This window comes from Talpa occidentalis, unplaced genomic scaffold (assembly GCF_014898055.3).
Source record: "Talpa occidentalis isolate TD23 unplaced genomic scaffold, MPIMG_talOcc4v2.1 talOcc4.6, whole genome shotgun sequence".
NCBI lineage: Eukaryota > Metazoa > Chordata > Mammalia > Eulipotyphla > Talpidae > Talpa > Talpa occidentalis.
Genome location: NW_023604972.1, coordinates 134,155,544 through 134,183,180, shown reverse-complemented (window position 1 = coordinate 134,183,180; position 27,637 = coordinate 134,155,544). Strand labels below are relative to the sequence as shown.

General features: G+C 42.3%; 1 protein-coding gene across 1 annotated transcript in view; it reads right to left on the bottom strand.

The window, feature by feature from the left end:
• Nucleotides 1-27,637, bottom strand: part of DNAH5 (dynein axonemal heavy chain 5) — a 187,602-nt gene that overhangs the window by 52,458 nt on the left and 107,507 nt on the right. The window contains exons 48-60 of the mRNA XM_037529755.2: nucleotides 27,294-27,416; nucleotides 26,891-27,104; nucleotides 25,449-25,672; nucleotides 24,286-24,484; nucleotides 23,833-24,005; nucleotides 19,707-19,837; nucleotides 16,499-16,652; nucleotides 15,195-15,462; nucleotides 11,542-11,773; nucleotides 9,392-9,506; nucleotides 8,693-8,869; nucleotides 4,997-5,200; nucleotides 820-999 (exon numbers count right to left, since the gene is read on the bottom strand). Coding sequence (XP_037385652.1) covers nucleotides 820-999; nucleotides 4,997-5,200; nucleotides 8,693-8,869; nucleotides 9,392-9,506; nucleotides 11,542-11,773; nucleotides 15,195-15,462; nucleotides 16,499-16,652; nucleotides 19,707-19,837; nucleotides 23,833-24,005; nucleotides 24,286-24,484; nucleotides 25,449-25,672; nucleotides 26,891-27,104; nucleotides 27,294-27,416 — 2,394 coding nt within the window. The remainder of the gene's footprint in view (nucleotides 1-819; nucleotides 1,000-4,996; nucleotides 5,201-8,692; nucleotides 8,870-9,391; nucleotides 9,507-11,541; nucleotides 11,774-15,194; nucleotides 15,463-16,498; nucleotides 16,653-19,706; nucleotides 19,838-23,832; nucleotides 24,006-24,285; nucleotides 24,485-25,448; nucleotides 25,673-26,890; nucleotides 27,105-27,293; nucleotides 27,417-27,637) is intronic.

The following is a 27,637-nucleotide window of genomic DNA, read 5'->3' as shown; positions in this document are numbered from 1 at the left end:
ATTTTCAATAACTGAATAAATGATCCTGGTGTGTTAACAATTAGAAAATAAAACGGGATCTTTAACTCTATTCCCATCTTCTTTCTGTTCTTAATTATTTTTGTTATGATGATTAAGTCCCTTGGGTTATTTGTAAGTGTAAATGGATTTAGTTGATCGTTGCGATGTTTGAGAAATCAGACCAAAGCAAAATAAGCAGCCAAGCCATACATGTGACGTTTGAGATGTCAGTGTTCTGTTTTCAGAGCGTGCACTTGCTCCTCACCTGCTAAAGACTGTGACACTGAATGGGGGAGGGTGGGGCTCTACAAATGAAGCTTAGAAATACAAGTACTGAAAGGCAAACATTGGTCACATTACATAACAGATGATATGCAGATTCTTCCCTGAGGGACAGAGAGGAGTCAGGACACTTCGCCATAACCTGTAGCCATGATCAGCCACCAATGCCCTTGTGCTGACCTTGACTCCCTCATAGGATTCCCTAGCAGGAGAGCTGGACAGTATCAGGGGATTCTGAGCTGTGGTTTCCTCTGTTTCTTTTTCCTTCAAGTACAAACTATGGAGGAAAAGTATCCAGCAGCCCACAGTGGACTTAGCGTCCTTGCAGACAGTCCACACCCAGAGGCCCCTGTGCTTCTGTTTGGAACAGATACAGAGAAGAAAGAGACATTGTGTGTCCGGCCTTCCTGTCACTCGCTCTTCCCTGGACACAAGCACAATGCACCGCGGGATGGAGCCTCCTGCGCTGTGTGAAAAGGCAGGGCCACTGACCTGGAAACCCTTCAGGGCCCACGCATGTCCCGCCTGGGAGCTTACCTTCAGAGGCAACACCTCTCTGTTGATAGAAAAGAAGGACGCCATTGCCTTGGTCCAGGAACACAGGCCGGCCACGTTCCCACACACGCGCTTGGCCGTCTCGATGTTGTAATCTGCCATTTCAAAGTAAGGACTCAAGAATTCTATCACTTCCTCGTTGATTGTGTCTTTGGGGAATTGCTATGGAAGAAAGGAGTAAAGTGAAAGGCAGAGGCTTCTTTGCATGCAGCCATGCTCTCATCATGCTCAGAACGCACTGAAGCTGCCAAATGACAGAACATGGAAGAACGACATTTTTTGATACTTCAGGGTATATAAGGCAACTGTCCTAAAGGTGGAAGGATAGTAAAGACAGAGCAAAGCAGTGAGCTGGGGTATGTCTAACCCTCACTGACTTTACTGGGATCCAGAGAAAGAGTGAATTATTGAGATGACTAACACTAATATGGTTATTAGAATTTCCAAAGCCATAAAATTTTCATGACATTAACCCTAAGTAGGTGAACTACAAACCCATAAAATCAACATTGCAAAACAAACACATGCAGACATAGTCAGCCTAAGGACATATATATTTCTCATTAACAGCAACTCGATGCTTAATACATTCAGGCAGAGGTTCTATAAAACTCACCTGAAATGTAAAGATAATAACTTGAACATTAGGCCTTGAGGGTGATGAATTAATTTTTAATCATAAAACCATCAAATATGAGAGAATTGCATCTTCTGCGGGGATCGTTTTAAAAATAGTAACAGAAATGGATTAAGAATGCCATTCTGAATCACAAGCGAAGACAGCTCCAACAATGAACTGGACTTTTTAAGTCTGTTTGATCATCTTAAAAAGAATGATTAAAAGTTTTAAAGATTTGAATGTTTCAGTGTGGGAAGAAATTTAGCACCTAAATAATTCAATGAAACCAGCCCTTACAGAACGGACAGAATGTGGGACCGACACCCTTGCTTTCAGAACTGCTGTCACCTGAGCTTCTCACATGTAGCTGAGGACTGAAGCAGGATGAGAACTTGGGAGCCACTGAGGGCTGTGGTCAGAGCGTGAATGACAGGAGCTTCTGAGATGCATGGTGCTGATCCGGGGCGGGGCACATTTTTCTGGGACAACTTTTTGGGTCTGTCACCGCTGTCCTTCCATCTCACCTGGCCAGAGTTAGCCAACACCCCCTCCTCTCGATTGCAGATTACCCCTGCACCGGATCCCCGTGCCATCAAGCCTCATGTCTAGTTACCGAGACCAGTCGGCTCATCCACTTGTTTCTGAAGCTACTCCCTGCTGGAGCTCAGCCTCAGCAACCCCTGGGCAAGGCTGAGTTGAGATGCTGAGTTGAAAACGGAATGAATGATGCAGCTAAAGCTACCACTTGGGAAATGGATGTGGGCTGGGTATTCCCAATTGGTTGTCTCAAGATCTAATTATAAGTGATGGAACAAAACTTCCTGAAGAAAACAAAGAAAAACTATTCTGCCTCACCAGTGAGCAATGATTTCCTAACAGAACACAGACAGCCCAATTAAGGAAAATATTGATAAACTAGACTACATTAAACTTGAGAATGGCTTCTTACCAAAGGATGCCGTTAATGGAATGAACAACTAAGGCAGAATGTGGGGGAATATACTTTAAAATGTATAAATAACAAATCACTCATATTTTATACATAAAGAAATTCTACAAAGTAATGAAAAATTTAAATGGACCTGACACCTAAACAGGCACTTAACTAAAAAAATCCCCAAGAGGCTCGTAAACGGACAGAAAGGTTCTCAGCACCACCAGTCACCAGGGAAATGCAGATTAGACCCACAAGACTCGGGCATTCCTGCAAACCCATCAGGATGGTGTAAAGCAGAAAATGGTAAAGAAGACACAGAGCAATTCACGCACTGTGGTGGGGGTTTATACTGATATGACTAATCTTGAAAACTCGTTGGCACTAACTACTGAAGTTACTTAACTGTATCACCTAAGACCCAAAAATTCCACTCCTGAGCATGAAACCAACAGAAATGTAAATATATCCACCAAGTGCCCTGTGCACCGATGATCCTCATAGCTTCATCTCAGTTTTGGGACAAAGTTGGCTTAAATTTGACTGAAAAAGGGACTCACACAACAGTGTTTCTCTACTATTGGTTCGCACAAACTCATGAAAAACGTTTCCTAAATTTTCAGGTATTTTGTAACTGGTTGTTAAGCAGCTATTATGAAAAATTAAGTGAAAATTAAGTGATATAAGACTTATGATTAAATAAATTTTAATTAAAGCAAAACTAGTGGTGGTTGAAACTCATCCCTTTTTATTTATTTCACTACATGTCACCAGGCTTGTGATCAAGGTCACCGCATCTATAGCAGCCACGTGGTGGACGCAGCCGAGGCACATGCAACGCACCTTTTCCCAACTCTACAAGCAGCAGCATCGTGTGGGCAGCCAAAATTGGTCACTGTGGAGATGTTGAAATTTAAGCCATAGAAACTGGCCACCACCACAAATCCTGAGCTCTCTTTACTTCTTGGTTCCCAGAGAGCCAGTTGTTAAGCATCGGCCCCACACGGCTGCATAGACATGTGCGGGAAAGCATTAGCCATAAAAGAAGAAGAAGAAACTCCTGTGTGAGGATAACAGTGAGTCTCCCAGAGATGTCAAATGAAGAAGTGAAAACTGAAGTGTTCAAATGACGGGACTTTCTATATGGAAATTTCCAGACTGGCAAAACTAACTACGAAGATAAAAGTCAGAGTAACAGCTGCCTTAAGGGAGATAATTGACTGCATTGGCTGGAAATCCAGAAATCCCAATCTGGATTTCAGTGTCCATTAATAGGAACATACATATGCAAACGTTCAGCAGGCTGACCACTTTGAATTTGTGTACGTTATTATGTGTAAGTTCCAACATAGTAAAATTTAAAAGATGCAAATGAATACTCAAAAATGACCATGGAGATTTGCAAAATATTAATATATGTATTGGTTTGTCTCTAGGCGTACAATATATGTAAATCTATGCACATAGTATTGTCTCCTTAAAATGATTGATTTTTTTCACGCCTTTCATTGAGGTGTCACTGATGATGCTGGAACACACCTAGTCTGGCGGGAGGCGCTCTCGTGCTTACCCAGGCTTATATTTCAAAGAGAAAATTGTACTCAGAAAAAATACTAAATACAAGTTCAAAATATGACTGTAGAATATTATTCGGCCTTGAGAAAGGAGGAAATGCTGTCACTTGTGGACATTGTGACGAAAGAAATAAACCAACTGCAGAGGAACAAATACTTCCGATCTCACTGATTCAAGGAACCAAAGTAGTTGGTTCCTTGAGAACCAGTTGGTTCTCACAGAAGCAGAGAATAGCGTGCTGATTGCCAGGAGCTGAGAGGAGCAGGAAATGAGGAAATAATGGTTAGGGCATGAGTTACGTAAAATGAACATTCTGAAGATCTCAAGGATGGCGATGTGAATACAGGTAGCACCTGTGTATCTGAAATCTGCTAGGAGAGCATATATTGTGTGTGTATGTGTCTGTGTGTGTAAATATATGTGTACACATATACACACAAATGAATACACACACACAAATGAAAAAAGAACAAGGGAGGGGCCTCCCAGGTGGTGCAGTGGGTTGAGTGCAGTGCTGTGAAGCCGTCTGCAGACTCTGCAACGTGGGTTTAACTCCCAGCAGGCCAGGGGGATACCCACACGGTGCAGCAGACCTCTGCTGTCTCCCCACTGCTCCCCTCAGCAGTGTATTTCAGTAGATCTACCTGTTCTGCTCCCCACTCTGTCTCTCACCCTCTCACCCTCCTGAGCCTCTGGCCTGTACCCCAGCTCTTTTATAAATAAAAAATAAATCTTTTTAAAAAAAAGTAATGAATTTAAAAAAAAAAGAACCATGGAAATATAGGACAACATAAAAAATACTGTTTTAATGGTTTGGTGGTAGTGATTATTTTACAATGTAAACATATATGAAAACATCAAATCAAATGCCTTAAACATATACAACTTTAATTATCAATTATACCTGGATAAAGATGGGGGGGGTAGCTTGGTAAGTGAAAATATGTATGTAAATGTTTTGCAGAAACTCAGCCTATTAAAGGGCCGGTGAGGTCCAAGTCCCTCGAGCCCATGATTACGGGAGTACCAACCTGCAAGTTCTGTAAAAAGTTCCCTGCCGTCATCAGTTTTAAAGATTCCTGCCAGGAAGGAATTGTGCAGCTTTTGTCCAAGTCGATTTTCACTGTGTTGACCTTCCTCTGAAACAGCAGTAGCACACAGTCCATGATCCTCATGATGAGGTGAGGGGGTCGGCCCAGCGTGCGGACGGTAGCGATGTCGGAAGGCTTGATGGTCTGGGGAGAGACGGGGTATCGCCCAGTCTTGGGTGAGAAGGTGCAGACAGACGAACCGACATCTCTGCATGCTACCATTTCCCAAGAGGAAAGCAAGTGCTCCTGAGTTAGGTGCAGAGCCACGGGGGTCAGATGATTATTTAATCAAAGCAATACACAAACCCCAACATTGAAATCTGTGTAATTGAAACTGATGGCAGGAAGGGGGGTGGTGAGAAATGCTGGCAGGCAGATAAGGAGCTGGGACTTCTCTAAAATTGTGCAGCCTGCTTTGTGCCAGAGAAAAGGAAAGTGTAATCTGCAAAGAAAAAGGAATACTCAGCACTTCAGTAGATGCCAGGGAGGCTTAGCCAAGAAACTGCAGGATTTGCAGAGCTTTTTACTCATTAGTTATGTAGGGCAAGAGGCTGCCCCTCTCTCTTAAACTACTCAGACTTGTCGCAATGGACTGACATTAGAGGGTAGCCCCGGGGCTGACAGATTGAATAATTCGAGGTTTCTTAGCTGGGACCTGACCTTTAAATGATAGAACTGGAGCAGTAAGAATTCTACTAAGCTCTTAGACAAGTTTCTGGTACAGATTCTTATAGAGTAAATTATTTAATAGCCACAGAGACCCATCATGGCTGATAATAACTGTTCTAACTCTCAAACTCTTGATGGACTAGGCATTAGAAAAATACTAAAATAAGAATCTAATACAGTCCTATTTCTAGAACACGTCGGGAACATTTATTCCTTCCCGATCTTAAAAATCTTCCATCTTATTTGCACTGGCATCTCCCTCCTGTCAAAAGGAGGGAGCCATGACCTTCCTATCAAAGCTAATGATCTTTTCTCTGAGTATTGAGTGGAGAAAAAGAAGAAAACCACTATATTTGGTAATTAGTAATATAATTATATCCATTGAAAAGATTTGTTTTAATTGACGAGCAATTGTGAAAGCTAGACGCTTGGAAGTGAAGGAGAGTTTGTGGTAAGATCTGGAAAAGATCTTTTATTTAAGATGGTTATAAAAGAAAGGAGAGAAATAGAGTTAGCAGCCAGTGGGGAAATCAAGGTCAAGTTATATAGGAGGTAAGAGCTAAACACCTTAATTTTACATTGGCTTTAGAAAGGGGGATTTTCAAATAGAATCAGATCTGTTAGGTGCCAGGTAAAAGGGATTAGCATCAGGGTATACCTGAAGTTCAACCAACTTCAGTTGAGTGTTGCTTTGCCTTTGCTCTGCAGGCAAAGCAGTATGACTGCTATATAATTTCTTTTATTTCATCACAATATAAGAGCTAACATCTGGAGGTATTTTGTATGTTTATAGTGACTCAAATTAACATTGAGGTAGGAAGAGACACATTTTTTACTGTTACTTTTGTGTGGAACCTGGTCTCAAAATATTAGTGTTTGAATGTATCTGGAAATGTCTTAGTACATATCAGTAGTACCCTATTTCAAGTTTTCAAAAGCTCACAAAAAAGGCAACAAAATGGAAGCAGAGCACATACCCCATCACTATACCCTCACCTATTGCCACACATTTCTGCATTGATAATGGTGAGAAGCAGAATATTTTAGAGGTTGAGGCTGCTAAATAAATGGGAAATAGGCTGCAATATCAAGAGAGATACTGAGCCCCCTGCATCTAGGGGATGTGGCCATGAAGCCAGACCTGTAAGATGCCTCACGCTCTGTTCCTCAGATGCCGTATGTGTCAGGAGCTCAGAGAAGGTCTAGAAGCTTCTCTACACTGTCTTTGCCTTCTCATTGTTAAGACTCTCAGGGAACTCAGAGTTCCTAAAGAGAGGGGTGGAGACAAGGACTAGCATCTTAAGGTATCTACTCTCCCACGTACACGGCAGGATTATTCCTCACAGCTGACATGTGGAGACAACCAAAATGTCCACAGAAGGATGAATGGACTGAGTGGACCAAGAAAATGTGAGATGTCTACCTATTAATCTATGTACATGTAGATATAGACCCATAGATCGAAGAGCAGTACACACACAATGGAATATTATTCAGCCTTTGAAAAACCACAGGCAACCCGCCAGTTGTGACGACATGAATGAACCTGGAGGACATTATGCTTAGTGAAATAAGGCAAACACAGAGAAACAAATACTTCATGATCTCACTTATATGAGGACTCTGAAATCACCAAACTCATAGAAGCAGCAGATAGACTAGTGGTTGCAGAACTAAGGGGAGGGGATGGTCAAGGGCATCAGTTACACAAGATGAATTCTGGAGATGGACTACAGAACCTGCTGCATTACATGCTTCAAAAATCTGTTAAGTGCTCTTACCTCAAAAATAATGATAATATTAAAGGAAGTGGGAAGAAATTTGGGGAGGTGACACGTATGTCCATGATCTTCTTGGTGCAATGGCTGCATGGCGTATCCTTACCCCTAACTCACTGAGTGACATAATTAGATGTGTACCTTTTTAACATGTCAGTCACACCTTGATAGTTTTTAAAGGAGTGAGGTGTGAGTTTTGGGGATGTGAGTTCCCAATAATCTGAGAGAATGAAGACCCTGAAGGGCTTCATGAATTTTGGAGGACAGTTTAATCAGTGAAAGGAGGACCAGAAAAGCAATACAGAGAGATGACAGGGAAGCCAACGTCTTCACTGAGTCAAAGGAACAGATATTCTTGCGTTATCTATTGACTCAGAAACCTTAAAGACATTTTGCACAAAATGATTTAGAAATATTTCAAGCAATGGGCTAAGGGAGTGGTAAAATTATTATTATTATTATTATTATTATTATTATTATTATTATTATTATATAACAAACTAACTGGTGGAATCAGAAGTTGTCCACTTCTCCATTCATTTTCTTGGCCAGGGCTCATTAACATAAGGTTGTAAATGAGGAAGACCCAAGTAAAGCAATATTAAATTGAATCCAAAAAATCTTATACTGATCTTCCAAAACTGACCCAGCTCTTTCAAGTGTGACCTTGTTCACTAAATTCTTATTTTCGCAGAATCCAACCTCCCTGCAAATCATGCCATTTGTGCTCTTGACACGCAAGTGCCTTGAGTAATTATGTCAGACACCTGCTCAGACTCCACCTCCACCGAGAGATATTAGAGCAGCAGCTCTCCAATGGGGTGATTCATATAGAACTTCAGAGAATGTTGTATCTCACAGGAGCACCTCAACAACCTCAATGAATGAGCGAGGGATGTTACTTCTTGGAGTCTGTGTGACTTCCCCAAGAGTCACATAGTCCTTGGTGATGCAGTTGAATTGAGAAACCACAACTTGGGCCACCCCATCTCAAATGCCCATCATGTACGAGTGAGGAGAACAAGATGGCAAGTAGCAAGTGCAAAATCCACGAAGAGCTAACAATGTCTCCAAGCAAAAAATTACCTGAAACCACTCCAGGGGCGAGAGCTGTAGCCTGAAGCCCGAGTGCCTCCTGTCCGAGTCCTCCTCGAGGCTCCGTAGTTACCTTATTGCATCGCACACTCACCTGCAAAGCTGCCTCTGCTTCTTCCAAAGCTGGCTTGGCTGCTTCCAGTTTCTCTTCGGCGATGGCTTTGTCTTTGGAGATACTGTCCACGATGGCCTGGGCCTTGTCCTTCACCTTCTGGACCTCAGCCTTGACCTTTTCTGCAGCCTGAGCTTTCATTGTCACTTCTTTTAAGACCTAATTCATTACGAAACAAACAAAAACCACCCGATCAAAATTTACCAAAGACTCGGCTGAAGATGGACATTTTTATTTTGATTTGCTTAGAGCATTTTCTTTTTTTTTTTTTTAAGATTTATTTATTTATTTATACAAGCACTGGGCAAAGTCAGAAGCGAGGGAGGGCGAGAGAAGCCACCAGAGCCAGAGCGGGGAGCAGAGCAGGCAGAAGGACCGAAGTACACTGCTGAGGGGAGCAGCAGGTGGCAGGAGAGGTCTGCGCGCCATGTGGGACCCTCGCCCAGCGGCCGGGGATCGAACCGGCGCTGCAGAGGCCACGGGCAGCTTCGCAACCCAGCGCTCAACTGCTGCGCCACCAGGGAGGCCCTTAGAGCATTTTCATACATAAAATGACAAGCATGCTATCCTCATGGTTGGAAGCGGTTCAGGCAGTCGTGGTTAGAAATGAGTGGCTGAGAGCCCACTGCTGACATTGCGAAGTGTGCAGTGGAGCTGAAGGCACCGGGGAAAGTCACCCACCGTGTCAGCCTTCTCATTGGCCACCTGTAGCTCCTTTTCTTTCACCTCCAGTTCTTTGCTCAATGCTGCAACTGACTCTGAGGCTTCTTTCAGCTTTTCCAAACCAGTATTCATCCTGGGATCGAACATCCAAGCGAGCCATGTTACAATTGTGCTACCTGCTCGAGTTTCCCAAGAACTGGTCTACTGGCGTGGGAGCAGGGGGCATATTGAAAGAACAAATGGATGATACACTATGTCCTCACTCCAGGTCCTCAACATGTTCTTAGAAAATGTGATTTTTAGAGAAACAATGAATAACAAAACTTATATAATCATAGGCTAATGGGTATAAACAAGTGTTAAGCTCCTACAGCATGTTTCTAACGAGATAAACAGCAACAAACTTCTCAGGAAAACCCCAGAACACTTCTAATATTTAATAATAGTCATTTGTCTTCATTCATTCGTTTTCCAGCCCTATTACTCCTGTTCAGGGTTGAGGGTGGCTGGAACCTATCCCAGCAGATCAGGGCACAGGTGACATCACCTGGACAGGACACACTTCCACCTCAGTGTGCATCACATGCACACACTTCCACCTCAGTGTGCATCACATGCACGCACACACACGCACATACATGTGCACGCACACACACACACACACACACCGACTAGAGTGATGAAGATACATGAATGAGCCATAGCTGCCTTTCTTTGGGAAGTGGGAGGAAACCACACAGACATGGGAGAACACGCAGTGTCCACGAGACCGTGGTGCCAGCGGGGAATGGATGTCTTTTGTCTCCTCAACATTGTAACAAAGTGACCCATTGGATGTGCAAACAGAAAATCCATGCATGTTTGCCAAGTAGCATGCACATGTACAGGCTGGATTCCAGGCAGAAGACATGATATGTTGTTCACAGATCATGTGCGTAGAAGGCAAACTTGCTAAAAACACTGTGACATGACGAGCAGCGGTTGGTCTAGAATCTGCATCATGCAGTGAACATGAGAGGGTTAGCTAGTGAGGAAGGACGTCAAGTGCTTGAAGTCCTATTGTGGAGGAAGGAAAATAAATAACTTTTGTTTTTTAAAAAGACCAATGAAGTTTTTAAAAAAAATAAAGAAGAAGAAGGAGAAAGAGTTGGGATCAAGAAAAGGAACAAATTTAAAGCCATCAGACAGCTAATTCAAGAATGAAATGGTGACTTTGGGACAAAATGGATGGACGATACCAAGAGAAATCAGAGAGTGAATGGCAGCTGCTGTCGGGTGTCACTCAGGTGCAGAACAGTAATAACCAAAGACAACAAACTAGAAAACACATATAGATAATTTAATAATTAGACTGAAAGACACGGCGCTTCCCAGAGAGGGTGGGGGAGGAGACGGAAGGGAAAGGACACTGGCTCTGAGTCCTGGTGGGGGGTGGGTGTGCTGCCGAAATCATACCATCACAAGAACAATCGTCAAATTAATAAAATTTGAAAAAGAAATAAATAAAGGCTTCAGAACAGCCTCATGTGTGGACTTAAAATCAGGTGATCTTAGGGACTGGTACCCTCGGAGTCCTTTGTCCTATGGCCCCCCCAGGGGTCCCATGTGTCACAACCCTGGCTGGTTCTGGGCATATTCAGGCAGAATATTTAAGAGCAAGGCAGAGCCATGAGATTTGGAGCAAACGCCAGTGAAGCAGGGTAGTTATTCACTATTCAGTGAGCACAGTCATTGGCCAGACTTTTGAATGTGAGATCCTCAGAAGGGGATGTGCAGAGAGACAAGGGGTGGGGAGAAGGGGTGTCTGAACTCTCTGCTCCCCTTCCAGGTTATTGCTATTATCATGTCATCCACTGTTATACAAATCGATGGCAACACTAGTTAAACCCCTGGAGACTGTGTGGTGATGCCTTGACGGGGCGTGAGAGGAGGTTTTCTCAACCTCAGCACCACTGGCTTTTTGCCTGGAGGATTAGTCACTGTGGCTCACTCTCCAGTGCACTGTGGAGCCTTAGCAGCCTCCTTGACCTCTACTCCCTGCTGCCCCAACCCCTCTGTGCCCCATCACCCCAGTTAGAACAAAAACATCTCCAGTCAAGGGAAAAGGTGCCTCTGGAGCCCCTCTGCGCCAGATGAGAACCACTGCTGTAAAGGGTCTTCCTACCGACCTGTTGGCCAGGGTCTGCACCTCCACGTGCTTCTCTCCATAGATGAACTTGTAGCCCTGGATGAAGGAGAGGTACGACTTGGGCGTCACATGGGTAGAACGTCGGAACCTCTGGAAATAATCGACACACTTCTCAGCTACCCCATCCTGGAAGGAGCCCATGCACTGGACCACCTCCTTCTTGGTCTCCAGACTGCAGTCAATATCATAGCAGGACAGGAAGTGCTCAGACACTGGAAAAAACAAAGAGGGCAGCATGTGAAAGATAAAAGTGAATCGCCATCTTATTTATCTATTTATTTTAGGGAAGAGGACAAGCCCAGTTCCCCATGACCCCAAGTTATACAGCGGAGTTACCCACATTTCAAGAAATTGCAGGGTGAACACATCCCAAGAGGCAGGGGATGAGCCTCATGGTGGGAAAACCTCCTTCATGAACATGGTATACCTCCCCTGCCTGGGAAGTATGTGAATTACCAATTTAAAGGTGAACTGGCTATTTTTGAAAAACTCAGACATTTCTTAGTACCGTGCACCATTTTTGTAGCCCCAGGTAGGCAGATATACACCCGGCTGATGACATCAACAATTTTATTTTCCTTTCCTCTTCCAAAACTGTAACAGACTTTAAGCCTATCATCATCCCTTGCTTGCTGGTATGTATGCAAAGAAGTTTCTTCTCCCCAGCTGCAGGTTCTGGTTAGCAGCCAGTCTGTTTTATGGTTTACATAAGGACAAAAGTGGCACAAATAACTCAGAAATCAGTGCCCACCTGGTAGTCATATTTAACAATTCCATTTATTTTTCATTCACAATCTGTTCTAGATCCTTAATTCCCCCTGACTCTGACTCCATCTGGCATGGGGGTGTTCATCATGCAATTCTTTTACGTCTGGGCCACTTGTTCTTAAATGTGGCTGCTGGACACCTAATAGTGAGTCTAATTTAGAGAGTCCTTTAAAAATGTTTGGGTAGGGCCTCCCCGGTGGCACAGCAGTTGAGCGCTGGGTTGCAAAGCTGCCCGCGGCCCCTGCGGCGCCGGTTCAATCCCCTGCTGCTCCCCGGCCACTGGAGGAGGGTCCTGCATGGCGCGCAGACCTCTCCTGCCGCCCGCTGCTCCCCTCAGCAGTGTACCTTGGTCCTTCTGCCTGCTCTGCTCCCCACTCTGGCTCTGGTGAGTTCTCTCACCCTCCCACACTTGTGACTGTACCCAGTGCTTATATGAATAAATAAAATCTAAAAAATAAAAATAAATAAATAAAAATTAAAAAATTAAAAAATTAAATAAAAGAAATAATAAATAAATAAATAAAAATGTTTGGGTAAAAACATCCTATCACAGACCTTTTTCTTTCCCAGTGATACACAGGACCAATTTCCTTTGGTAAAAACAGGCCATAAAATCAGAGCTAATCAATGAGCACACACAGATTGGTGTTGACCACGCCCCCACCAACACCTCGTGGGAAGCCATGGAGTGAAGGCATATGTGGAATTTAGTCTCGACCCTAAGGAATTTACAAGGGTTATGCATAATGCAGATAAAATGATCACAGCCTCCTTTATGTATGTTTGAAAAAATAGTCTATGGATTTTCTTAAAAAGCTCTTAGAATACTGAGTAATATACAGAGGTGCTGCAAATAGAAATAAATCCAAGCATAAAGAGAGAAAGAGGGGCCTCCCCGGTGGCGCAGCGGTTGAGCGCTGGATTGCGAAGCTGCCCGCAGCCTCTGCAGCGCCGTTTCAATCCCCGGCTGCTCCCCGGCCACCGGAGGAGGGTCCCACATGGCACGCAGACCTCTCCTGCCGCCTGCTGCTCCCCTCAGCAGTGTCCTTCGGTCCTTCTGCCTGCTCTGCTCCCTGCTCTGGCTCTGGTGAATTCTCTCACCCTCCCGCGCTTCTGACTGTACCCCGTGCATGTATAAACAAAACAAACAAACAAACAAATAAATAAAACATGCCTCTATAAAAAAAAAAGAGAGAGAGAAAGAGAAGGGATTAAGTCAACAAACTGATCAGGTGACCATTAGCAAAGTAAAAAAAGCATCTTTTCACCTTTGGGAATTAATCACTAACCCAAGTCCTAATGCAGTAATTGTGGGGTAGTATTTATATATGTGTGTAAATAACATATTACAAATGTGTTGTCTTGGTTCCAAGAACAGTTTACCGTCTACACTGAAAGGCAATAAATTAAGACACTAGGAAGTCCTATATCTTCATATCAGCCAAGCAATCACTATACATAGAAGAGTTTAACTTCTAGGAACAGTTTAACTTCTAAGTTTAAGTCTGGACTCTGGAAACATAAAGACAATTGTTGCCTATGACAAATTTTCTGTAGAAGTTAACACAGTGGCTGCAGCATTCAGCATGAGCTGATTCTAAGAACTTCACTTATCCTCAGAGGAGGCCCCACTTTGAAGATGGACAGAGAGCAGCCATCAAGACAGCTCCTTTCTCTTTGCAGCAACTTGTCATGTTACCTCTCAAAACAACATGCACACAACTAAGAACCCGAGGTGCAAGCTGTGGTTAGGACTGGAAGGAGAAGCAGGAGAGCTGTGAAGTGGACAACAGGGGGCGTGGCTGAGAGGCCAGGAGGAAGCAGGTGTGGAGGGAAGGAAACAGGTCACCCAGCTGGGCCAGACCGGAGGAAGCAGCAGGGGAGGTGGGAGGAAGGGGGAGGAAGGAGCAGGGGGTGCTGGAGGAGGCCGGAGGAGGACATGAGCAGAGAAGAAAATGGCCTTTTTCTAAGACCAAAAGGAGGACTGGGGAGTTTTAAATAAGAAGCCTTGAGATTGGATATGTGAGCGCGTCGTTCCTGTGAGGGGCATGGACACGGACGAGGAGAGCTCATCACAGAGCGAGGTGCTTCTCCAGGTGGGTGACCCTGGGGCTGGTGCCACGAGCCAGTGCAAGGAAGGAGCGGGCGGGTCCACGCACATTTGGGAGGCTGGCCCGACAGACACAGTGACAGAGTCGACTTGAGGGCCCGAGAGGGAGACGCGCTCGTGCAGGAGCTCTGATTGCAGTTTTGGGGGCAATGGGACAGCGGGGAACCAGGTCACCTTTAGTTGTGTACACATTTTATAAGACAATTCTAAAATCACTGGCCTTTTCTCAGCCCTCTCAGACAAAAGCGAAATTTGTAGACACATACTGACAGGTGCTCAAAAAATCCTGTGTCTAAAAACCACAGCTTGGAAACCGTTATAATCATTAGCAATATGTTGAGGACACAACTTCCCTGTGGATAGAATATGGAGTTTTAAAATCAATTTGAAATCATCGCAGGTAGCAGGTAATAGAATGAACGTTCATATAAAATAAATGCCCTACCTGATGGAACAGAAGTTAAACTATTCTATCCCCGGGGTGGGGGATACAAATTTGTGTGCATACATACATGTCCACATATATGTGCATATGCATGCATACTGAGAATATGTATCATGAGTTTTATTGATACGAGACAGAGCGCAGTCTTGCAAAGACCCTGAAACATCGGGCAAGATGACTTTGCTCATGGCAGGACAGAGACAGCAAACAGCACAGACTGCTAAAAATAGAAACGAATGAAGAAAGGCCTGCGCGTGTGTACACACACTCTACGCCAGAAACTCTGACGTGAAATGCCCGCCACACTAACCAGCAACTAAGGCATCCTTAGGCCACCGGCTGAACCAGTCGATGGTGCATCCTGAAATAAGGGCAGGGAACTTCAAAGCTCGATTGCGAAATTTCTCCCCCACTGGCGAGAAGCAGAGCGCAATGTGGAGGTTCTGCCGGACGCGACTCATGAAGTAGTCGTACAGGTTCTCGTTGGTAGGAGGGCGCCTGGGGTGCTCTTTTTTCATGACTGATAGGAGATCACTATTAATTTCATCAATTTCATCACGAGCAAACAGGTTGGAGACCTAAGGAAAGAAACGCGGACATTTAAATTCAGTACAGACGTAGGGGAGCAGGCCAAAATGCATAGCTCAGGGGCATAGTCTTCCCTCCTTTTGTGACCTTCAACTCACCTTCTTTTTTTAAAGATTTATACATTTAATGCATATGAGAGCTGGGGTACAGGCCAGATATGAGGTGGGGGGGGTGAGAGGATTCACCAGAGACGGAGTGGGGAGCAGAACAGGCAGACTGACTGAGATACACTGCTGAGGGGAGCAGCAGGGAGACAGGAGAGGTCTGCCACGCCATGTGGGTAGCTCCCTGGCCAGGGATGGAACTCGCGCTGCAGTAGCTGCAGACAGCCTCACAGTGCTGACGCTTAACCCTTGCGCCACCAGGGATGCCCTCAACTCACCTTCGAAAAGTAACCAAAAGTCCTCAAGATAAGATGCATCACATTTTTTTTTAAGATTTATTTATTCATTTACACAAGAATGGGGGTACAGGCCAGGTGTGCAGGAGGGTGAGAGGATTCACCAGAGACAGAGCAGGAAACAGAACAGGCAGACTGACGAAATACACTGCTGAGGGGAGCAACGAGTACGACAGGAGAGGTCTGCCGCACCATGTGGGACCCCTGCGCACCGGCCGGGATCGAACCGGTGCTGCAGAGGCTGCAGACAGCTTCACAGTATGGCACTTAACTGCCTGCGCCACCAGGGGAGGCCCAATATGCGCCACATTTTAAAATATACAAATAGTTAATTCTCTTCTTAACTACAAATCGTAACTCTTAAAGGGGGTAATGAACAGATTAAGAACATTCTAACCTCCTTCTGCTTTTCTTTTGTTACTGGAATATTCATTCAAGTTTTAAGGGCACATTTTTATTGGGAGTTTTATTCTTCAAAAATTCAATTAAAAAAAATTCTTCAAACTGATCACCTACTCCCCAGGACCAACACTATTCAATACTCTGATGGGAGAAAACATAAACAGCTCTAAAGTTGGAGGGAATCTGAAGAGACAAAACACTTGAGGTTATAAATGAGCCCCTACCTCACCCGATGATAAGACGTTGTTCATATATTCCAAAAATGACTCATCCTTGATTTCATTGTCAGTGAAAATAAAAGTGATTCCTTTGCCTTGCTGACCAGCCGTTCTATACAAGAGCTTCAAGTCTTCCATCAGATTTGATATGCTGTAAGATCTAAGAAATATTTTTTTGTGTGTCATTAGCTAAAATATTTTGATGGAAAGAAAAGAGTTTTATAACATTGCTTTATACCATTTGGTGAACAAAACATCAGAATACTGACATTGTTCCATCAGATAGGGCATTTATTTTATCTGAATGTTCATTACATGACCTGCTACCTGCGATGATGAAATTGATTTTAAAATTCACACTTTATGAAACATTATAATCAATATTTTACACACACAAAATTACCTAGTGAAAAGCTAACCAAAAACAAAAATATAAATTTTATCACAATTAAATGTCTTCTGAAAGTGCGCATGTTTCCCTTCAAAAATATTTGTTGCAATCACATAGAAAAGTCAAATGGGAATATTTAATAAAAACCCACTTGCAATTTATATTTTAGAAGTTACTGCATAAATTAAATTAAACTAAATTAAATCATTTCAAGTCTTCATCATAGGGGGTAAGGGAAATGTCCTATTATATGGTGCCCTATCTCCTGGCATAACATTTTTCATTTCCATTTTTGGATCCCACATGAAAGGGTTTACTGAGCAGTCAGCGTGCTGTAGTCAAACAGTTAGAAATGTTATGAAATGTTTCTAAATGTTCTTTCCTATCAAAAGCAATTCTTTGTTAGCAGTCAATCTGCAATCATGAAATGCTAGAGCGGTCACAGTATCGGTCCCATCAGCACCAAAAGTGAAAATGAAAATATTCCAATCTTGGAGACTCAGACTTTCTAAATTATTATTTGAATTTTGTGTCATCACATAAGCTCATAATTCAGAGCACATGAGCAAATGGCCTTCTAGTGTTTTTAAAACTATTAAATAGTTAACTTCTCTACTCTGTGCTTTTTCTGACATGAAAAACCTAACCCCTAAGACTAGAAACACCAATATCATACATCATGTTAGAGAAGGGAGATCTGAAAGATTAGAATAGAATTTCAAAGACATAGTTCCCTTCAAAAAGAAGCAATGGAAAATATCTCATTCAACTTTTCCTGATATAAGACAAATTTCACCCAGTCCCCAGCATATCAAGAGCTGTTGCCTCAAATAACATGACCTGAGCCACCTGGCAAATGACTGCACTTCCCAAACATGACAGTCTTGCTTCCCAAGTCTTGAACACTTGGCTGGGCAAAGACTTACAGAGTAGAATGGTCTCTTGAAGGCCACAGAAGGCAAGGAAGGTCTGACCCTCCTTTTCACAACCAAGGGAGCATTCCCAATAAGACATGCAAGGGATCTAATTTATCAAAGAGAGAGGAGAGAGAAGGTATCTCTATTGAGGCAGGGTGTTGCAGTGAAAGTCAAACCAGACCAGAAATCAGAAGTATTGTGGTCAATTCCCAGATAGATCTTGGATTTTAGGCAAGTTGCAGCTTCTCTAAGGTTCAAACATAAGACAAGCTAATATATGGTCTGCTAACCCACAAACTTCTTTTGAAGATAAAATTAGCTTGTGGTTGTGAGAGTGTTTTGAAAATTATAGTTTATACAATTATATCTGTACATATATAATTGCATATTATGTTATATATACACATATATAATTGCATATTGTATATATTATATATAATTGTATGCATAATTGCATATATGTGTATATATAATTGTATATATATTATTGTGTATATATATAATTGTATAAACTATAATTTCAAAACACTTTCACAACCACAAGCTGCATATATATAATTGTGTGTATATATATATATAGTTATATATAGTTTTATATATACATATATATAAACTTCTGATAATATCAGCCCAGTTGAACTGCCCAAACTAGGCTCCCGCTTTTCACCTTGTCTTGGTTAATCCTGAAATTCTGTTTAGTTTCTCTGAATCTGCTTATCTCTGTATGTTCACTTTTCACTCCCTAATTCTCCCTGCACTACACACCTCTATCTGGGGTTCCCTATCTTGATGAGCAGCAGTGCTGTCTATCTAATTTCCTAAGCCAGATCCAGGATGTATCAAGTCCGAAATTTCAATCTCCCGATGATCTCTTGAATCTGTCCTATTTTCTCCATTCCCACTGCCACCACCCATGACAGCACATATCTGGCCAAGATTGCTGACACAGCCTTAAAGCTACTCCAGTTTATCTCCTTCCATCCTGACCTGTACCTATAAATCTAACAGGTACTTGCTAGTGTTGACTCATTCATGGTTTCCTATTGCTCCAAGAGGCATCCAAAATCCTTACCATGCCTTCAAAGCCTCCATTGCTCTCCCTTTTCTACTTGCAACCTTACACTGTACACCCACTCATATTTAACTTCTTGCACCACCTCAGATGGGACTGCCCCTGTTCATCATTCCGCTCAAAACATTTTTACTGCTCCTCCTTTCTAAGAGAATTCTTATCCATATTCAGGTCTTAGCTGAAACATCTCTTCCTCCAAAATGTCTTTTCCAGCCACCTACTGAACTATGTCAGAAGATCCTTCGTCATGCTTCAACAGCATCTGGTCTACAGTTATGTCTCTATCACTGATAGACCCTACATATCACACCTGATGAAATGAGTTGCCCAGTTATCTGTCTCCCTTGAATATTAATGTGAACTCTATGTGCCACACGCCTGACTTTCCTTACGTACCAAACACCTCCAGCACCTAGCCAGTGCCCGACAATAGTTGGTTTTCAGTAAATATAGTTTAATGTGTAAATGAGTAAATATAAATTTTCTTATATTTTCCAGTTTATTAACATTCTTGAAGTCTGAATGAACACGTGCAGTTAATAAATTTCTCCTGAGGTACACAAAAAGGAACACATAATTCCACATTGTGTATAGCAGGAAAAAAAGGAGTCAGCTGGTCACTGCAATGAGCGCTTGACATGTTTCAAAAGCGATTATCAGTGTTAAATTTTCATTGTCTCTGTCAGAGGTTGAGAGGGGAAGATGGTCAGTCAGCGTTCGAGAATGAAGACTGTTACGATTCCTTATGTATAAGATAAATGCATTTTTAACTTCAGGGGACTTCCGCAAACCTTTTATCAAAACCCAATTCAGGTTAAAGCAAAAGCCTGTTACCTCGTCAGGGTGATCTGGAAGGAGGTGTAGCCCGCAATGAAGGAGGCCAGCCTTGTCAGGCTCTGCTTTCCTGATCCGCCCACCCCAACCAGAAGGGCATTTCCACGGGGGGTGCGGATGACACGGGAGATCTAGAATGTGGGACAGAAAAGGCAGAGGTTTCAATACATAAAGATTCCATTTATCCTTACTTCATCATGTCAGATGATTGTGTCTTGAAAAATGTTGGTTTCTTGGATCAGGATGGAGAGAAACATTGGTCAGAGGAATGAGCGGGTTTCTAAAACAGCACTGCTGGGGATAGACTGGGTAGGGTGGGGAGAATGGACTGTGTTTTGGGGGACCAGTATAAAGAAGGCAGCACACAGCCCAGACAGGCTTGCTTGTTGTTTTCAAGGAGAGAAATAAGAGATGTGAGGTTTCCTTTCTGTGCCAACCTAGTGCTATAGGATAGGAACAAAACAGAAATTTCAAAGCGATGCCTGCCCTTGGAATACAGAGCACACGGTTGATTAGAATATCCCCCATACTGGGGAAAAATGGCAGAGTTTAAACTGTAAGGAGGAGAATTCTCAAAATATGACAGAGATGACAGAATTCAATAATAATCATAAAAAGCATCCTCAATTTCCTATTATTAGACAAAGACAATGATACCTAAGGTATCTACCAAGGTGGACCAGAAGTGCACTCTATGCCAGCCAGGAGTCCCCTCATGGCAGAACTCCATGCTTCTTTGGCTTCATTAATACTGAATGAACAAAGTACATCGTCAGGCCCCCACCCTCGGGGAGGGGATGTCACATACACTTCTCTGTGCTGTCACCCTGAGTGATACTATGTATCCTTCCTGCAGTCAGCCTGGGGTATTGCTGTGAGATCCACTCTTCCCTAGACAGGTGATAGAGGAGCACTGGGATGTAGGAGGGGTCACTCTCTGTGGCTAGTGGAAGTTTCTTAGGGTGACCCAGATTACAGATTACCTGCCAAGATCTTGTTAAATATCTTTTGGGGGGTTTCCCTTTGCTGACAGGGGCTATGCTCTGTAAGAGGGGAGTACTCTTGTCTTTGGATTAAAGGCCAGGGAAATGGAGGCCATTTTCCTGTCTCCTGTTGACCTGAGAACCTATGGGGTGGGTGAGTGACACACACTGGTCTGTTAGCTTCCTACTAACTCTCACCAAACAATTCCCTCCAGCGTTGCTGCAGGCAGAGGGGAAGTGGCACTGACTAGGGTTCTTGGGATTTTAATAGCGTCTGTTCACATTCTCTTTCTGATGATACCTCAAGAGGCACCGTTAAGTCAGATAAGGAGCCACTGCAAACCTGTGTCAAATCTATGTCTTCCTTGGTTAACATTTTCTAACTAATATGGGTTTTGTTACAACTATCTCCTTTGGATGCTGGTGAGCATATTTAGGGTTTAAGTAATTGTTGTTAATAAGGTATTATTAATAAGGACCTTCCTCTCAACATCTTTCCCTGCAAGTGGATCTAGGTCTATTTTTAACTTTTTTTATTCCACTTTCTAGAACATGGTAGACCCTTCAAAGCTATATGACAAATGAGCATACATGAGCAAGCAAACAGAAGGCTTTTACAACAGCTTCAACACTCAGTTTTGGTGAATATTGACCCTATTCACCAAGCATCTCCACTGTCCCTCTCCTAGGAGTACAGAGGGGAATAAATTAGGTACCTATCCTCACACAGCTTCTCACCAGGAAGATAAGCACACTAACAGATGGATTTTGCACAAGGTAGCACCTCCTGGGAACGCAGACTCACTGAGGTGCTCTGTACTCAGGATGCATTTAATTCCAAGCAGCTGGTTTTTCTGGATTACATGCTAAGCAGACCACACCCCACAGGCTGGAGAGCAGGCAGGGGTCAGACCCTGAAAAAGCACGCACCCATGGTGTTAACCTTTACCAAAAAGACAGAAGAAATATCTCCCTTTTGAAAGAAAAGCATTGTTTTCATTTAAAAAGGAACTGAGAAATAAGCTTGGTCTCAGCACATCCTGCTCAGCTGCAGTTTTCATCTTCAGTTCTGTCTCTCGGCTTCTATCATGTCTTATAACGAAGTCATGTATTTCAAGGCTCATGCCTGCATGACACAGGATTTGGATATATGCTATGCACAGAAAACAAGAGTGTAGAAGAGAGTGTCGCCAGCAAGGCTGCAAAATTTAAGTGAAAAACTCATTGCAGGCTCTTGACCAGTCCTGACACACACACCACAAAGGTTAGTGAGGGTAAGGACTGTCACAGGCCAAAGCTAATGTTTTACACAGACAAAGCAGAGAAATGCTCAAAGCTCACCATCTGGGTTGCAGAACATGGAAAATTCCAGTAAGATTCTTCAAGTATCTTCAATTTGAGCTGTTCTAAAAGCCCAGACCAAGACCAGATTTTGTCTCTGGTAGACACTTTTGCTTTGAAATTGCTGTTGATATTATTTATTTAGAAAATATTTTTCTTTTACTGTGCTTCTTTTTATTTTTTTTTAAAGATTTCTTTATTTATTTACACAAGCACTGGGTACAGTCAGAAGCGCGGGAGGGTGAGAGAATTCACCAGAGCCAGAGCGGGGAGCAGAGCAGGCAGAAGGACCGAAGGACACTGCTGAGGGGAGCAGCGGGCGGCAGGAGAGGTCTGCGCGCCATGTGGGACCCTCCTCCGGTGGCCGGGGAGCAGCCGGGGATCGAACCGGCGCTGCAGAGGCTGCGGGCAGCTTCACAACCCAGCGCTCAACCGCTGCGTCACCAGGGAGGCCCCTACTTTGCTTCTTTTTAATCATTACATATGACACAATGTCTGTTCTTCCTAAAACACTTAACTATAAATTAGAAACTAGTTTCAAAATGTCATTTATGTAGTGTTAGAAGCACATTACATTCATAATTCAGTGCAAATGTCTCAGATTCTGGTAATTTCATTTCCAAGCTAGTGTCCTCCTGCTGGGAGTCCCAACCCCAAAATAACCTTTCTTTCCCTGATGCAGACATGTCTTCCTTGCAAGTCTTCATTTCAGAGGGAGGGTTGATGAGATAACCTTTAAAACCCTCTCTTTCTAAGATGCAAGTGACAATTTGTAATTCTGAGTTCATTCCTCATGGTTCAACCGAAGTAATGGAAGACACCCTTGACTTGCCTTCTTTCTAACTAAAAGGATGTCACCTAAAAAGTCACTGACATCAGTGAGTAAGAGTATCAACAATGTATTTTAAAGGGCATTATCTTCCACCACAGATCACCTAGGTCACATACGTCATCAAATAAATAACATAGTTTACTGTCAACCACTAGGGTTAGCTGTCCCCAGAAGGGATACTGAATGACTCAGATGATACAGCAGAAAGGAAACCACACTTGGTAGATTGCATGCTAACAGAATTTTCATCTAGCGCCAAGTTCACACACTATTTTTGAAATTATTTCTAACCATGGTAAAATACACATAACATAAAACTGACCATCTTAACCATTGCTAAGTGCAGTGTTCAGTGGCACTAAATACATTCTCATTGTGTGCTAACACCCCCACCACCCATCTCCAGAACTCATCTTACAAAAATAAAACTCTGCATTAAACACTCCTGCCTTCCCTCACCCTAGTCACCCCCTCTCAACCCCACCCCCACCCCTGGCAACGTTCACTCTCCTTTCTGCCTGTGAATATGACCACTTCAGGCACTTCATATAAGAGGAATCATATAGTAGTTGTCTTTTTGTGACCGATTTAGCATAATGTCTTCAAAGTCTCTGCACTGGTTTTTATAGTTATCCTTTGCATGGTGCAAAAAAATCAGCAGATTTTCCCCTGTGCTTTGAATTCAGACGTCAACCACATTCATTCTATGTGATGAAAACATTGAGCTGGAAGCTGTGTAGCAACACTGAATAAAATTATCTGATCACACATTTGAAGTACACATGCTCTGATTTTAAGCCTATAGATGTGACATGTTGCATTCAGCTTGAAATTAAATTGGATGATCACATTACATTGATTTTGAAATGAGTATTCTCCCAGAAGATGAAAATGAACGAGGAGAGGGGATTCTGGAGTGAAGCTAAATGTCTGGAACTTTGGGGAGGAGCTACTGAGCTTGATAGCTGACCTTGACTAAGTGAACCATGGCATCTGTGAAGAACACCAAGTCCATGCCGGCACCACGGACACTCTCGTTGTACAGCTGTAGGAACATATTCAAGCGCTCCTTTAGCTGATCAAAAGATTCAATTGGCTCGTAAACTTTGGGCATTTCAGCATCAGCCTCCTCAGATGTTTCACCTGGGTTTGAGGGGAAATAATTAAGTTTCTTCAATTGCTCTACAATTTAACAATGAGTAATTGTCTCCAGATCTCCCTTCATATCCAAGACTGAAAGGCATTTTTATAATAATTCATCTTTGAACTCCATGGGTATGCATTTATCTACTCGGCTCTGTATTTATTGAGCACCTATTATGTCCCAGGCTTGTGGCCATAGAGGTTCCTAGACAGAAACTCAACATCCCTTCTATCCTCAGCTAGCCATTTTGAAATTTCAAATTCTGCCCTCATAGTTTACCTGTAGCTTCAGGTGCATCCCTCAGGAAATCCACAAAATAAGCATCAACTCCACAATCCACTGAGACTTTACTCTCTTCACCAAATTCCTCCTCCACCAAATTGACTAAAGTCTTATCGAACCAGATCACATCTTCAGACACCGTGAAACGATCTGCTATCACACGTTTGCATTCATGTTTCCACAATCTCAACAGTTCCTGTTAAAAGCAGAATTCAAATGCTTCCTTAGCTCATATCATGCCAGAGTTGGGATTCAAGCTGACCATGGTGGAGAGAATCATTCTTCCTCACTTAAGATGCCCCTTGCTCAAAAGTTAAGGTTGATGTCACTCAACTTCAAAGTGTCCCCATTCATGTACATCCAACAGAAAGCAGTGGCTATGCATTTACCATTTTTTAAATGAAAACATCCCTAGACAAAAATACTAAAATCACTCTGATCAACCAGCAATATTCTATGTAACAGTCTATGTAATAGCCTTAAGCTTGTGATAAATTAGTTTTGGGGGATTCATGTGGCCAAGCCATAATAGAAAATGTAGTATATGAACACTTCTCATGGATATGCCAAAATTTGTGGCCAAAATTTGGATATCTGAACAAAGAAATCATCTGGTATAGATAAGCCAGGGCCCAAAATTAAATAGAAGTGAGGATATCAATTGCTGTTCCTATAGCAAGGCTAACAAATGTTTGTCCAGGCTTATCATTTGATATGAGAAACTGATGGAAATTTCTTAACTTGGTAACATTTTGCAAATTAGATGGTTTCTTCAATTTTGAACATTTATGAGATAATTCTTAAGCTAAAATACCAAGTCTAAACATGAAGACTATACATAATACAATCAATGAGGACTCTTCCTATTATTCAGTATAAGAATAGGATATTGTAATGAGAAAATAAGGTTGGTTAATTGTTTCTTTTATTCTATTCACTAGAAAATAATTAAACATCAACCTAGTTTAATTGGAATTTTTTAAAAGACATTTCCTGACATACCTTTTCTCTATGTTAGCTGAAAAGCAGCAAAGAAAAAAATGTCCATGTTAAAACATCCCAAACTATTTTCATAATTCCACTGAGTGACGTTACCAAGAATATTCAAGGAATATAAATAATAACAATGTTATTTGTTTTCCCTTCTTTGTATCACTTACATCTGGTTCCCTGATAACTTCTGAAGTGGTGTTCAACATTCCCTGCCAGATCCTAGAAAGGTCTCGGAGGTTAAACACATAGTGGAATTTCGCGGGGGTCGGGAGCATTTTCATCTTCGTCCTCTGCCACAGGCAGCGTGTCAGGGGGACCAGTTTCGTCACTGAGACCCTCACCTCTTCTGAGAAACCCCTCTGGGTGCAATAGTAGCCTATTCCAATCACACCTGAAAGGAGAAACAAGCCATGACTGCTGACAGCTCAGCTCAGCTAACTTACGACGAAAATGTCACAATGCAGTTTTCACAAATAACACTACACATTTTCATAGACAGTTGCATGAACTTCCCTTGCTTTTTAAAAACCTAAAGAAAATGTTTTAGGTTCAAGTGAGTTAAAATTCAGATATCAAAGCGCTAAGACATACTCCTGAAAACACTAGCTGAACTAAATCAGTACTGTTAAATGAGTAACAATAAATGCACGAATTATATATTAAAAGGTAAGAAAAGGGAGGTTTCATAATTCTTTAAGATTTTTCCATTCTGCTGTTGCTTCTCCATGCATTATAATTGTTTTCATTTACTTTCTATGTAAAACTTTTTATACAAAAAGGAATAATTGAAAGTGATGTTACTCTTTCTGTCCATTTTACTTTTCCCAAGTTTAGATCTGGTTTCCAAACCTGGCTCACCACTGTGATTGGAGGAGATCCTGCCACCCTCCACTAGCCAGGGGCACTAAGTTGACATTTTAGTTCACCAGAAGTTAATTAGGGTAATCCTAATGAGTTTTTTTCTCGGTAGCAGTTTCAGAAACGGTAAATTAATACCTAACACGAATGCGTACATAATTTTACACTCTTTCTGCAAAGACTAATTCCATAATCAGTTACAAACTCATTTTCATTACTCAGTTAAATAACGATGGTTATCTATGGGGCTAATGTTTCTTCAGGAAATTATTTCTGAAATACTACATATGTAATTAATCACTGACTTAGTGTCATCTTTAAATTACTTTGAAAACCAGAATCTGGCTAATCTCTGTTGTATGCAAAATTGTATCTTGGACCAAAACCATTATTTAGGTTGGTTAAAATATCAGCTACATAAACTTCTAGTGGGGTATAAGATCAAGTTAGAGCTCATATATGTATGCCCATGAGGAAAAATCTCATCCCTCCATGTTCATTTAATGCTAAACCTCCCTGTTTAAGAAGCTAACAACAGTAAATATAAGAAAAATCTAAGTAGAAAAGTCTACCGAGGCACCCAGGATGGTCCATTGTACAATAAACTCCCATGTGAAACAAAATACACAATTTGAGGGTGATGAGGCCAAGAGACACCCACTACTCCTTGGGGGTTGACCTCTGGGTCTTGCCTCATGGAACAGTAGTGGGTGTTCTTACTTCCCCAATTCCCACTGACATTCATTTTTACCAAAGATCTTGTCCATGGAGGCATCGGAGGGCAAGGTGCAGTTAAATATAGAGAACTGCCTCTTGAGTCTTTGGGGTATATCATTGCGTCCACCTCCAGGGTGAATCATGGCTGCCAAGAATTGGATGTCCACGATGCTGGTGAATTCCCCAGGCTTCTCGAGGTTATAGAAGCCATTCTGTTCCATCAGCTGCCGCACTATCTCATTAGTAACCTACAAAAGACAACTTTCCAAAATTAAAGGCCATTCCTTTATACCCCAATACTCCTCGAATGTTTCCAAGTCACGGATTTTATTGGGCTTCAAGAACTACATGCTGAAAAAAGCAGAAAGATGTTTACTCATCAAAGAATAATTGAAAGCTGAATTAAAGACATGATGGGTACAATAAAATCCACATACCTGGTCTCCCCACTCATTGATGATTGGCATGTTCACATCATCAATAAAAACAGTCATCTTCTTTCCTGCAGGAGGGCCGTACGTTGTCCCCATGCGTTTATCCACATAGCTCTCCACTGTCCTCTGTCAAACAAGAAAGCCAACAGAAGTGTCTGTGAAAACATCCCCTGAGACATGGTCAATTGGTTTAAAACTCTAAGAACCTTTGAATTCATAGTAATTGCTCAGGGGAAAAAACCTGTCCTTAATTCTGAAAAGCAGTGTATAAAGCACCTAAATTATCTTGTGTAATATTTACAATATTTGACAATCTAGCTTATTGAAGGGATAAATGAAATCCTGGT